Source organism: Pavona decussata, unplaced genomic scaffold (genome assembly GCF_977016875.1).
Source record: "Pavona decussata unplaced genomic scaffold, jaPavDecu1.1 SCAFFOLD_61, whole genome shotgun sequence".
Classification (NCBI taxonomy): domain Eukaryota; kingdom Metazoa; phylum Cnidaria; class Anthozoa; order Scleractinia; family Agariciidae; genus Pavona; species Pavona decussata.
Genome location: NW_028145482.1, coordinates 2349997 through 2363767, shown reverse-complemented (window position 1 = coordinate 2363767; position 13771 = coordinate 2349997). Strand labels below are relative to the sequence as shown.

Here is a 13771-nt window from a genome sequence, read left to right as displayed (position 1 = left end):
TACCGCAGAAATCGATGTCCCCAGAGTCTTCCCGGCGTTGCCCCGCTGACCAAAAAGCCTGAAGACTCTGGGTACGAGATTGGAGGCAAGACTGACGACTTTTCATGTGGTTCACTTCTAATTCGTGTATATTTAACTAAAAGTTAAACGTTAACTTGTTGTCAACTTATTAAATTTAAATTGAATTCAGCTCACCGATGTATGAAGTCCCATACCTGGTGCAACTGTAGCCTGGAGTGGGATATAGGGCGAAGAGTAGAGTTCAGTATGGGAGCCCTATACCCCACTTGGGAGCCTGTTGGAAGGCTAGTGCGACTGTCGATTGGCATGCTGTATCGGTTCGGCGCATGAGCAGCACAGCATATGAATGAGTCAAGAAAAGGGAAGGGGTGAGAGCGAATGCCTCAATCCCACCGCTTTCTGTCACGGTCTTTCATGCAGGCTATAACATTAGTAATGTTGCCTCATGGCGACTTTACACGATTACTCAGTCAGTCTTGGTAGACGACGAAAAATGTCGTTTGGGAAAAAAAAATTACCTCCCACGTTTGCTCTGCCATCCCTAAGAAAAACTAACAACTCATAGTCTACTCAGTAATTAGATCAGTATCGGCGACACACAGAGGAAAGTACTGGAACCGAATTGGAAAGAACAGACTAAATGAAATATGTACATGTATTTTCAGTCAGTGACACAGCCAATACTCAGTAAACAGAGTAAAAGGAAATCTGAGTTCGACCAACAGGAGTCCAACCTAAGACCTTCCGATTCCTAGTGCCGATGCTCTACCATTGAGCTACAGGAGACTCGTGGGAGTTAAGGCCATTAAACTAGGTTCAAGTGACTAGACTGATTCTAATGTCTCACTTTATTGACAATTATGCTTCCACAATTTTAAAGCCAACCACAGTTATCTTGAACTACAGGCTCGAAGGAACTCGAAGCTACGCCACCTACAAATTTTGATTAAGTTTTTGCATCAGCGCCGCTTTGTACACCTCCGATGATAGGCTGTTGATTGACAGCCTCAGCTGTTCAGTGACGTCATCATTCAAGATCGAAGGCCTGGACACCAAGTCCAGAGCCAAGACAAACAACTGATCCTCGCAGTGAGAGGGAACAAAGGTCATCACGTGGCACACATGTGCAAACATTTGGGCTGTTTGTGATGCGTCAGTCTAAAACAAACCATGCCGGAAAAAATAATATTATTAATTAACAGGCACGTGAAATGATTCGTAATAGGCCATTTCCGAGTTGCTTTGAACCTCACTATGAAAGGGAGACAAAGTACCAAGTTTTTAGTATCAAAATTAGTTTTCGTTCAAATGCAAACAAAACTATTTTTCACGGCCCTTAGGATTGTGTATAACCCACATTCAGAGGAATGCTCTACCTAGCCTACAAAGTAGGCGTTTACAAGACCTTGCTACCTTAATGTATAAAGTTAAATATGGATCGGTACCTAGTAATATCAGTGACATTTTAAGTGTTAAGTCATCTAAGAATTACTTAAAGAATGAGGATTTTCGATAACCCAGATTTAACAGTGTACGTTACGAGAAACAATCTATAAGGTACTTTGGACCATATATATGGTCTAGATTAGACAGCAAAATCAAGGACAAACCTACTCTACAATCTTTTAAGTCCAGCATACGGGGTATTAACCTTGTAGATCTTATAAGTGACAATTGTGGCTCCTGTCTTATTTGTAGTTCTTGACAATTTCTTGTAATTTTATTTTTTAAATCTTACTTGTTATAAATTTTAGATTTTAGCTAATGATGAATTTACTTGTACTATGTATGAATTCTTTTTTTTTTTTAAATTATTTTAATGTCTCCAATTAGCTGTTTACGAGCTAAAGATATCGACACTTAAATAAAGTTGTTAAATGAACTTTGCACTTAGCCTCGCTTTCACAATGAGGTTCAAAGCAACTCGGAAATGGCCGATTGGCTGAGTGATGTGGTGGTATGAGGGAACCACCACACCGTCCGACGTCCGACTGGTTGATCAAATTTTATATGATTTCCATTTGTGAAAAGATTAAAAGCGAACGCCAACACAGAAAGGTGCTGATTAGCAGCTTTCAGTGAAGGCCGTAATGTTTATGGGACCACACTACACAAGCTGAAATATTAACACAACGTAAGAAGTTCCGACCTCTTCAGTGTACTTATAAAAAAAAACCTGCAAACCTACTTTGGCTTGACTTAGCAACAAACAGCCGCGATTCGTTCTTGATGTTTATGTGAAAATCAAACGTTGTAGTAAATTATCTCCCTACAAAAACATCGTTCGTCGATAGCATGGGTACGAGAAAGTAAAAGAAAGAGACAAAAGACTCACAATTTGATCCACTATTTCCTTGAGTGCCGCGATGTAATGCCTGATAACATACAGGCACACATGGTGGGTGGCCCATGGAGAACACAAGGAGCCGTGAAGGGCTTCCATCATGTCCAATAACAAGACAGAAAGCTGACAGACGTCGTCTGGAACAAAGACGCCGGAAAATAGATCAATAAGATGAAGAAAGTACACTATTTGGTGAGCTGCTAGAATTCCCAGAAAAAATGCTTTGGTAGGAGCTTGAAGGATAAGATAAACTTCACAGCAGAGGTTCAAGCAAAAGGAACGCATTTAAAGTAATCACAAAAAAAAAAAAAACCAAATTATCATAACTCGAAGCAGAGCGTGCATCAGGAGGACTAACGCGCCGGAGTGCAAAGCGCTGAAAGCGCGAAAAACAGCGAAATTTCTTTGTCTGGTTTGAGTTTGCTGTAATGTAATTTATTTGAGCTCGGTACTCCTAAAACCAAAGCAAACACAGGGTCATTTTTGACAGATTATTACAAAAGCCGCTCTATCTCGTATTTTATCAGTTATCGTACACCAAGCAAAAGAACACAAGGTTATTTTGCTATTTGTTGTTTGTTAAATTTTATCATGTACGAAATTCTACTCTTTCCCTACATGACACTTACCTTGAGCATTGTCGTTTGCCTGGAGACACGAAACACTCTGGAAGCCAGCCTTTGTTAGTATAAAAATGGAAACAAAACTGAGAAACTCAATTCAGCGTTCAGTTAACTTACTGTTTCACTTTCTCGGATCGTGGCTTTAGTTGAAATCTGAGTATCACTCCGCAGTGACCTGTGGGTTCTTTCTCAACCTTCCATCGAGCATTACGTTCGAGGCGAATGAATCTCTGTTAGAAGAGATTACCCAAATCAAGGGGCTCGTTTAGGACTAACCTTTATCACTCTATACTCATAAAATAAAATTGAGAATCCTCTCAGATTCAGTACAAGGTCACAACGTTGTTGAGACGGTAGAAAAAGTCAATTCCGCTACGCCCACACCCTAAAAAAAACCTCTGCGACTAGGGTACCACGCCCAAAAAAACTGAGGAGAATTCCATGACTGTACCATTATGAAATATTAATCCTATAACAAAGCAGTACCTTCAAAATATTTTTCCTGATAAAATATCGACACATCTCAAGAATCCTTTTCCACTCTTTCCACGTACAATGGGGAAGAACCTACAACGTAACACAAAACAAGTTAAACCTGCTTTAGTGGTACATGAGTTAGTTGTTGGAAAAAGCCCAGCAAAGTATAATAACGAATTTTCGTAAACGGCCGGAACTAAATTATGTGCATCAAAGAAAAAAAGTCTACAGCAAACATGGTTCAGGCCCACTGAGTTTAATCCAGATGTTATCTCGTTATATCAAGACATGTCACTCCAAACAACAGTTCATTACCTGAGCCAAGCTGCCCACAACACATCTCCTTAAGTCTGGGAAACTGTCAATGAGTCTGTTTGGAATAAGACTCTCCAGAATTCTTTGCAGGGCTACCTCAGATACGCGACAGTATTCAAACAGCACTGTAAACACATCCTCTGCTCCTAAGGAACATAAAAGTACAACTGAAAAGGAATCGACAAGGTCCATCACATCGTTTGACACCTTGAATGCAATTTAAGACTGGGCCCACTCACGAGAGAGAGAGAGAGGGGTGTGTGTTAATCCAAAAATCAAACTATTTATAAATGCAAGCGTTTCTCATAAAAGACGGTAATAACCAATTAAAGGGCTTGGATCATAACCACTCTCCTCTAATGCATTTTAGCTAGTTTTGTTCTTTGGCTCATATTTAGATTTGCCAAGTTTTTGCACATGTTTCTCAATTCCTTCAGGAAACATTGCTTTCATGAGAATGGTGTATTATTCAGTGAGTGACACAGGCAAACTTGGAAAAAGGAAAGCCTGCTCCTATCAGGGATCGAACCCATGACCTTATGATTACTAATTGAATGCTCTACCACTGAGCTACAGGAGACTCGTTGGAGCTAAGGCCATTAAACTAAGTTTATGTTTTATCTGCTTTGTTTGTGAGATAATTGGAAAACACCTGAAATCATGGGTTTTTACTTTAAACAGAGAAAAAAAAAGTGAAAAAATATTGGGGCAATGTTTCCAAAAGGAACTGAACATCACATGCAAAAATTGGACAAATCTGAGCCAAAACAACAACAACAACACCCAAAATGTACTATAGACCAGTTATGCTCTGAGGCCTTCAATTATAAATAAAAAATGTGAAAGTTTATAAGGTAGAAATTACCATAAGCCAAGCCTTTATTTGCCACCCACTCCTCTCCCATGTCCTCACATGCATTCAACAAACAGTGAGGGACAGGGAGCTCGCACTTGATATTAGCTGCACTGAAGAGTGGCTTCAAGTGAAGAAGAACAGTCCAGTCTGTAGACAGAAAATACTTTCAGTTATTTGGTGTTTGAGCAACTATACCAATTTACATGTAAATCATTTCCAAATTCAAGAAGATGGCTAAATGGAAATGTACAAAACTTAGAGTTACCCAATGTGGTAAAAACGTTTGAGTCTATGGAAATTGAAAGTGACCACAATTCTAAGTTTGGTACTTCAGAGGTATAAAAGAGTAAATTAAAGCAGTTTTCGATGTATCAGTTCATAACAAAATATGAGTATGAGTAAGAAATAATAATAATTTATTAATTTATATTGCACTTTTTAACATGCAATGATCAAAAGCACCTTTCAATATTAGGATATACTAAATATGTGGATAAACAGATATGTTTTAAGACAAGATTTAAAAGTTATTATATAAACCTTTACAATCATTTTCTGCCCATTCTACAATTCTATTCAGTCTGGACAATTTCTCGGAGAGAGGGAAAATAGACATTGCCGTGACTAGCTGCCTGCGGGTCTTCAAGGATGGATTTTTCATGAATTGATTTCAAACTAAAGTAAATTAATTTTCTAATATTTACCGAAGTCACGCCTCACTCTTGTCAAGAGCCACTCAACACCTCTAACAAATGAAGGATTCATCTCTAGAACATCACGACACAACTTGATCTTGGTGTCTAAAGCCTTCAGCACCAGTTCTCTGAGCTCTTCCATCTCGGACAGAGAGTGTACTGGAGCCGAGTCAGTCCAGAATGCATTGCTCTCATTCAACAGTTCACACAGACAAAGAATGATGGGAAATAAATGCTTGCTGAGGAAGTGTAATTGGAGTGGGAGATCTGCCCTTACAGCTGTCATTGAGGTATTGAGAAGCTTGAGTGCAAGTACGGTGGGAATGTCGCCTTGTGCATTGGTGTTGTTCAGAAAAGGTAACACAACAGTTTCTATCAACTGCTGCACATTGAGAAGTGGTGAAGACTCGGATGAACCCGGCTGTATGGAAAGATGGAAAAGGAATATTGCAAAAAGTTATTAACCAGCTGCTACCATATGGCAATGCACTAGCGTTAATAATATCCATTTTTTTCTTATTTTCAGGGCTACTCAACCCAGATATTTGGTGCTTACTCAGCCAAACCAATATGGAAGATACAACATCCAGTTTTCTCACCATAATCACATACACAAAACACAATCACGCTTCTTTCCTTCATCTCATATTCTCCAACCATTCATAGGCATGATAATGCAACACCATAAATCCTGATTGTGTAGTTCCAGAAAATATCCGTACTCCCCCCTCAGGAAATTCCAGTTTAGCTTCATACTTTACTTTTACAATTTTGGCATTTAAGGGCCCCCTTCCCCTAGGAATTTCTGATGACCTTCCTTGGGGTGGGTATGGATTTTTTCTGGAACTGCACATTCAGGTGGGAGTCACACCTATGACCTTTTAAATGATTGGCCTAGCCCTCGGATGGTAGAGCAGTGGCCTAATCACCCAAGGAGTCATGGTTTCAATCCACGTGGTTCTCCCAACAGGGTTCAAATTTAAGACCTTCTGATTACTTAGTTCAGATGCTCTACCACTGAGTTACAGGAGACTTATGGGAGCTAGCTTATTAAGAACATTAAACTAAGTTCATCTTTATCATATACAAAAACAAAGCCTTTATCTCTTTTAAACATGACCTCATCAAGACTTGTTACAACTTGTTTACAGCTGATGCAAAAAATATCCAAGTTTCACTCTTGATAACCAAGCCTGAGACAACTGGATTGTTTGCTTGTTGTGATCATTTCACAATATACTTACAGACAACATTATGGAGATCATGTTTAGCAGATTATTCTTTTGCTGTCTTGATGCTACACTCATTGTAACTGAGTTAACTGCTTGGCACAGCAAAGTCTGTGAGGAGGCTGATTCATTGCACCTCAGTGAACATACCATGGACAGGTTTTGTAACACCTATAGAACAAAAAATCACACCAAGATAACACAGGATAATCAGAAGAAAAATTGCAGGGTCGATCACAAATAAAAGTTAAATTTAAATTTTCAGGTGTTGGGTTCAGTGTCCAGAGGTATGCTTGTAACAGAATGTACCTACCAAGTATCCTGTTTCTTCAATTCCTATAATAAAAATGCCTACTTTCATTTCAGCAAAAACACATCAAAAGCTTACAACCACACTATTGCTTTCAAAGGTACTCACAGAACAGATAGATTTTGAATGTCCCACACTCTTCACTCCTTCAAGCACTGCTTTGTTTAGAGTTAGGCATGGTGATATCAGTGCAGCTCTTGTCAAATCTTTCAATGCTGACTGGAGCTGATCTTCATTGCTAATGTCAATGAGTTTATTGAAGACCATGACAAGATCCTGTTGAAAGGATAGCCTCTCTTGTGTGACAAAGTGAGGGTGAAAGAATAGTGACTCATCTGCAGAACAATTTAATGTTGGAGTCAAGAAGAAAGCATACTCTATCATCTGTTCCTGAGCAGAACAGGTGAAAGTGGAAAACAAACTCAACAAAATCTGAAACAAAAAATTAAAAGAAAAATCAATTATTTTTGAAGCTATCATTTGACAGGAGTATTTTCATCATTGTCGCCAGGTAACAAACTTGATATAACTACAAGACCCTTCTTAAACCAAATCTTTTCTACAAATATATTTTTTTTAACCTGAAAAGTCACTTACAAGACTTACTAACACCTTTGCCTGGAGCCCATCTGGAAGTAGGAAAATAGTCACATTTATGTGATCTTATTTCTGTTCTTTTTGAGTAAAATGGAGAAAATATGTTTGTTCTGTGCCTGGCTCAATTCATTTTTGTCCAGCGTTTAAGCTACACTGTAAATAGTAAAATCTGCCAGAGGGGGGAGGGGGGTTACACCATGGACGTTTTGGTGGGGGTGTTTGGCTCAGTTCTCCAAACTCTGACCCTATTTCAGACCAAAAACTTGAAATTTTTTGGTACCCTTCCCAGTCCTGCTAAGCCCTCCTCAATTTTAAGTATTGTTCCTTAACAACAGCCTATTGTTATTCCATCAATAGGCTATTGGCAAGAAACAATATTAAGGATTCATTTTAACTTAGAAGGGCTTTGTGAATCTTTTCCTGGGCCTCTAAATTTCATACCCATTTTCTGACCTAGTTTCAAGAATCCATACCTTTTTCAGATTTTAAGTTAAAATCTATGTTGTAGGTTAAAGTTAATCCCAGGTTAAAAAGATTTCAACGTAGGTTGATTTGTATTTTCCTTTGTTTCAGATGCAAATTACCCAACCTTAACATAGGAAAATACAAATCAACCAAGGTTTAAATCATTTTAACCTGCATTCATTTTAACCTACAACATCTATATCCTGGTTCCACACCAAAAGGTCTCAAAGGCCATACCCTCTGGGGATGCACATACCTATATATAGAGAATTCCCCCCCCCCCCCCTCCCGTGAATACAATGGGGAGCTTTAGCGCAGACGTTTGTGAGTCGTGGACAGTAACCGGAAGTTGAATGTTTACTATTTTGGCATCATTTTGCTCCTTACCACCGGCTCTTATTGATGACTGTGGCTTAACATTACAAACACGATGGCGTGAAAATGCTCCCAAAAGGGAAAAACTCAATTTCCGGTAGACGTCCGTGGCCCAAAAACGTCTGTGCTAAAGCTCCCTAATAACTTGTCGTGTCCTAGATCAAGATCCTGCATGGGAAGAAGGAACTGATAGAAAATGCAGCCTTAGTTTATTTGTTTGCTGATCTCTACGTTGTTAGGGTAGAAGAGGATGGAAGGTACAATGAATAGTGGCAAAAGATGATTTTGTTAATATGATCACCTCTTTCATATCTCTGTAAACAACATCACTGGATTCATCATGAGAACAAAGCAGCTGCCGTTGCATGAAGATAATATCAATCATCTTAAGAGCTTGTTGAATGTCACTTATTTGAACTGCATGATTCCTCATGCACTCCAACCAATCAAATTCCCTGTGAAATTCTTCTGCACCAAGCAGCCAATCAAAACACTCTTTGTGGCCTTCTAATCTGCCGTTAACGCGTTGCAGGTAGAAATGGAACTGTTCTTCTGTAGTTTCAGGTTGAAACAGCAACAAATCCACAGATTCTGACATCAAAATGAACAGACAAGGAAGACAATAAGTTTAGCACCTTTATGAGTTTTACTGTCACATGGGCTTTTTAAAATGTCATTCAGATTCAGTGTTTACAGATCGCAAAAAGTTATCCCAAGAAATTGAGCCTCAGACAGGACATGTGTTAGTTGTTTGCATGTCAAATCACCGAAAAGTGTACGTGTTTGGTAATAAACCCCTATTTTGTAATTTCTTTTCCTTCAAGGGTCGGTAAGGATACTGCATAGGTGAGAATGCTCACCTCCCACCAATGTTGCCTGGATCCAATTTCCAGTCTCCGCATTATATGTGAGTTGAGTTTGCTGTTAGTTGTCATCCTTGCTCACCTCTATCTCTAGGTACTCCGATGTCCCCTCTCTCTCCTCACGATCAACAATTCCAAATTCCAATTTAATATCTAGAGATAGTATGCCTAATTGGTATTCTGTGCGAAATACATGCACCATTGACATTTAATTAAAGTGATTTTTTTTAAAAATGTTTTTGAGTTTTAATCCTTACTTCCTTCAAGGCTATTATTGGCTAGTATTCTGAATTTTATTGTAACTGTATTTGAGGTCATTGATTAAAAGGTAAGAAACATCTACTTCTGGTAACATTACTTACTTGCATTAATAATTAATGCTAATGTTAATGTTAATTATTAACATGACAGGGTGAGGCAACATATAGTAGGAACTGGGAAGAAGTGGTCTAGAACTTGGATAAAATGGCATCTGCGAGAATTGGCAGGAGCTAAATGCCATAGGATAAAATATAACACAGACTGGGAAATACTAAGAAAAATGTAATGTTCAGCATGTCACAAGGGCAGAATCAAACCCATCATCTTCTGTTGACCACTGAGTTATTGGGAGACTTGGGGTGAACTAGGTTATCTTTATGACACTTTTATTTACTTACCAGTAGGAGGACTGAATTCCTCTTTACCATACGATCCTGTCAACTCTATACGCTCTCCTCTTCTAAAGCCATCTATCCATGTAAGCTCTGTTTTTGTAGAGTAGGTCTTTACATACTCTGCCAAGCCATTTTGAAGCCTTGTAACCTGATCCAGCAGTGCGTTATCAAGGGAGTGAGAAACTAACCAGCAGGACATGGCATAAAGTTTTATGATCCATTTATGTAAAGGATGCCATGAACTGCAATCTATATGACAAGCAACACTACCACATACCTCACTTTGAATCCAGTGCAATGCCACTCTCCAGTCATTCATAATCACTTGACATAAAAGATCAACACCAGCTGTAACTTCAGCTGAAATAGTAGGATGTAAATTACTGGTAGATGTCTCTTTTCCATTAACCATTGTATCATCATCTTGTTCTGATTTTACAGTAGATGCTCTCTCCATAGCACTTACTTCATCATCACCACAAGGGTGTCCTTCATTAGTAATGGAGTTTTCTAAACTGTGATTTTCAGGTAAAATGACTTTCTTGTTAAGGCTTTGTGTTTTAAAGTTTAAGTCCACAACAGCTGAAAGGGTAAAATCAATAACACTCTTGATTATATCCATCTGTGCCTCAGGCCAGCTTAAAAAATCCTTTGCAAGGTCTATCACTCCTTGTAGCAGGAGTAATGAGCAGCACCTTGGCAATGATGCACTGTACAGTGCACTGTCCAGTGTCGTATCCTTATTGTTAGGAGGTGGTGGAATTTGATTTCCTGCCTCAAGCAAAGAACTAAAAAGAGTGTGAAACAGTGAAAGATCATTGAAGCTGGGCTGTTGGGAAAGACACTTAATTATAGCCTCAAGAACCATTGTAACATTTTCCACACCAACTGTACAGAGACCCTGTAAAATAAACAAAAAAGTAAATATAAAACAGGTGACTTAAATTTTAAACATGCTACTATATAAGTTTAATGGTTGAGCTTCCTCTCCAAAACAACCCTCTCATAAGAATCCTCTCTAATAAGACTGTAAGTCTAATTGTTTAACACGAGTACATCTCTCTACACAATGTGAATCTTGCTTAGTTTGAAAAGTCCCTCTCTTGTTTCAGCCCCTGTCTAATGTTCATTCCTCTCTCCAATATTAAATAGCCCTTAGGGAGTGTTCATTATTTATGGGGAGGGGGGGGCTGGCAAATGGGAGGGGGGGCAAGCGAAGTTTACTCCCCTATTTAGGGGGGGTCAGAAAGGTTTTACTCTGGATCTGGAAAGAGAGGGGGGGGGGGACAAAAAAGTTTGAAGGTTGATATCATTAGTTTTGGGTTTTTTAAAATTCTTCCAGAACCGCATGACATTTAATGTACTTGTACCACAGTAAATCAAACCATAATCTCACACCAATAGTTTACACAGCAAATGGGTTCCATTCAATGGATTTGCTAGTTAGATATGTTTGGATTTCACCGGCTGCACCAACAGATAGGCCGCCCTCAGAAATAAGTTGATCTAGGCCTTTCACTAGAATGGTTTGGTGAAGGCTGTCAGTGTTTTGCAGGTAGATCATGTCATCTGACAGTGGCAATATAACTTCTTCAATCTGCACTTTGCCCCCGGGGGGGGCACTTGACTCATGTTTGGGTGTAGGGGTGCCGCTGGGGGTTTGAAACCCTGACCCTGTTTAGGATGAAAATAACCTTAAATACCTACCCTGTGTAGGACGATGTCCTCAATTTTAAGACCCTATTTAGGACAGAGGACAACATCTAGCTCTTGTGTTACACAAGTGTTTATTGGCAATAATAATAACATTTAAAGGCCCACTGTCACTTACCGGACGTGATGTTCCACGCATTGAAACGCGAACACCAATTACAACAGATAAAATAATACACTTCCTAGAAGTGATGGCGAAAAATTCCAAAATTTCGCATTAACAGCGGTGAACCTTAAGTGGAAACTCAATTGACGTGAAGCATTGTTCACTAAAATAAATGCAGACTATTAACGTCTCTGATTTCGGATTGCCAAATACTCGACGACAGTCTTGCAACCATACCCTGTCTAGGACAGGTCCGGGACAGACTCGCTTGAAATTATATACCCTGTTCAGGACAGAGGGGCCAAAAACCATACCCTATCCAGCGGCACGTCCCCGTATAGCCCATATAGGGGAGTACCCCCCCTGGGACTTTGCCCAGTCAAGGACTCCACAACTGCAGCTTGGCACAGTCTTTTTCTCTTTTCTTTCCTCTGTTTTGCCTTTCTCTTGGCCACACTCCACTTTTTTTTTGAGGGTCTGACAGTTGCACAAACACCCTCTTTAGCTGCCTTGTGGTATTTTCCAGACTAGTGATAACACTGTATCACTTCAACCTGTACATTAACATGCGTAATAATTTCTTCTATTGCTAGTTGAGCAAGCAAAAGGCAGGTGAGTAAAGCGCTAAGTGGATGATGAGAGTATGGTTTGATAATAAATGCATCATTCTGGGGGGGGGGGGGGGGGGGGGGTCAAAAATGTTTACATGTTCTAGTTGGGTCATTCTGGGGGGGGGGGGGGGGGGGTCAAAAATGTTTACATGTTCTAGTTGGGGGGGGGGGGGGGGGCAAAAAAAGTTATCCTTCATCATTGAGGGGGGTGCAAAAAGTTCCAAACGTTCCGTTTCCCCATTTGCCAGCCCCCCCTCCCCATAAATAATGAACACTCCCTTACCACATATTATCCCTTTCGATACGCCCCTTTCTTTGCCTTATAAGTCTCTATGATAACTAACTCACTCTGCTCTGTAAAAACCTTCTCTAAGATGCCTCTCTAATACTTTCATCTCTCCTGAGTCTCCCCCCTCTAATAAGATAGTGAAAGGGTATTAAACAGCTGATCTGTTCAAACCTTCAGCACCCCCTCCCTCCCCCCATTTGGGTATACCCCAGGCATTTGACACAAAAGGGGTCAAGATAGTAAGATTTCTGCACAGCCCCATAAAGTAATTATGTATACATTTTGTGACTAAAACTCTATTCATGCTCGTTCTTGTGTAAGAGATTGAGTTTGACAGTGATGCATATGTAATTAATGTATGGGGCTGTGCGGAAATCTTTCCAAACTTTATTTTCATAGTGATATACGTACGTACCTCCACCAAGAGATCACCCCAGCCTACTTCATGCACTAGTTGCAGGTAAAACTTGATGTCAAACTGTGGTAAGGGTGGAAAACTGTCAAAATAATCCTCTTCAGGCGACTCACCAGGACCAAAAATGCCATAACTCTTTAACAACGAGGTAAATACCCAGGAATGAATCTTAAACTCGATGTCCTTAATTTCAACTTGGAGCAGCTTGCGGGTATTATCCTGAATCGCTTCTTTGGTGACTTCTCGGATTGCCTCAGACACGATTTGTACCACCCGTCGGCAGTTGCCTTTTTCTGCCCCGATCAAACTTTGACCAGCCTCCTTATCGGCTAGCAAAAACGCACACTGTACTAAAACAGTTTCTGGACAGTAATCCATGTCGCTGAGTGCAATATTACAACGTCTTTCCAGACTTCCAACAACTTTCAACCGAGCCGCCATTTTGTTTTTGACGTAGTTGCCCGCAATACAAACCGCTGTTTTATTTTAAGCCTGTACCCAGTCCCTCTCGTTTTCATTAATACAAAAAAATTGACCATCTTGGCATACGGTACCACCATCACGCTAGCAAACTTTATTTTTAGACTGTTTGGCAAGCAACAACAAAAATTTCATGAGAGCACAAGGCGAGAACCTTTTACAAGCGTCACGCAAAAAGGACACTGGAAAACAAAAGGAAATCATACTTTTTCTTCAGCCCTCTGAAAGAAAGAAGGGCGACTGTGAACAGTCTAACCACAAATTTGTTTTACTAGTTTCAATACTGGTATCAGTCACCTGCTTGTTGAAATCCTATGTACTTCCTTTGCAG

The 13771-nt window shown here is 39.8% G+C and overlaps 1 protein-coding gene across 2 annotated transcripts; it reads right to left on the bottom strand.

Annotated features, from left to right (window-relative positions):
* Positions 1–850: 850 nt before the first annotated feature.
* On the bottom strand, positions 851–13443 carry LOC146479059 (uncharacterized). 2 transcript variants are annotated; one of them, XM_085111333.1, is made up of 12 exons: positions 12961–13440; positions 9830–10727; positions 8609–8898; positions 6979–7302; positions 6576–6731; positions 5341–5752; positions 4646–4783; positions 3781–3926; positions 3475–3555; positions 2995–3043; positions 2357–2502; positions 851–1179 (listed from the first exon to the last, which is right to left on the bottom strand). In XM_085111333.1, exons 1-12 carry the CDS (start codon positions 13399–13401, stop codon positions 955–957), a joined length of 3306 nt encoding a protein of 1101 aa, XP_084967459.1. In that variant the 5' UTR covers positions 13402–13440; the 3' UTR covers positions 851–954. The 2 variants fall into 2 exon arrangements, with proteins under 2 accessions (XP_084967459.1, XP_084967460.1); XM_085111334.1 differs by lacking the exons at positions 851–1179; positions 2357–2502; positions 2995–3043 and adding an exon at positions 3044–3165 and having other exon boundaries at positions 3460–3555; positions 12961–13443.
* Between the last annotated feature and the right edge of the window lie 328 nt (positions 13444–13771).

Bases quoted from the DNA above. Each gene is read 5' to 3' on its own strand.
- LOC146479059 (XM_085111333.1), bottom strand. From the start codon at position 13,401: ATGGCGGCTCGGTTGAAAGTTGTTGGAAGTCTGGAAAGACGTTGTAAT. The intron at 5,753-6,575 runs GTAAGTATATTG...CTTTCCATACAG, and splicing joins TGATCTCCATAATGTTGTCT to CCGGGTTCATCCGAGTCTTC. The intron at 2,503-2,994 runs GTAAGTGTCATG...TCTTTGTTCCAG, and splicing joins GGCAAACGACAATGCTCAAG to ACGACGTCTGTCAGCTTTCT.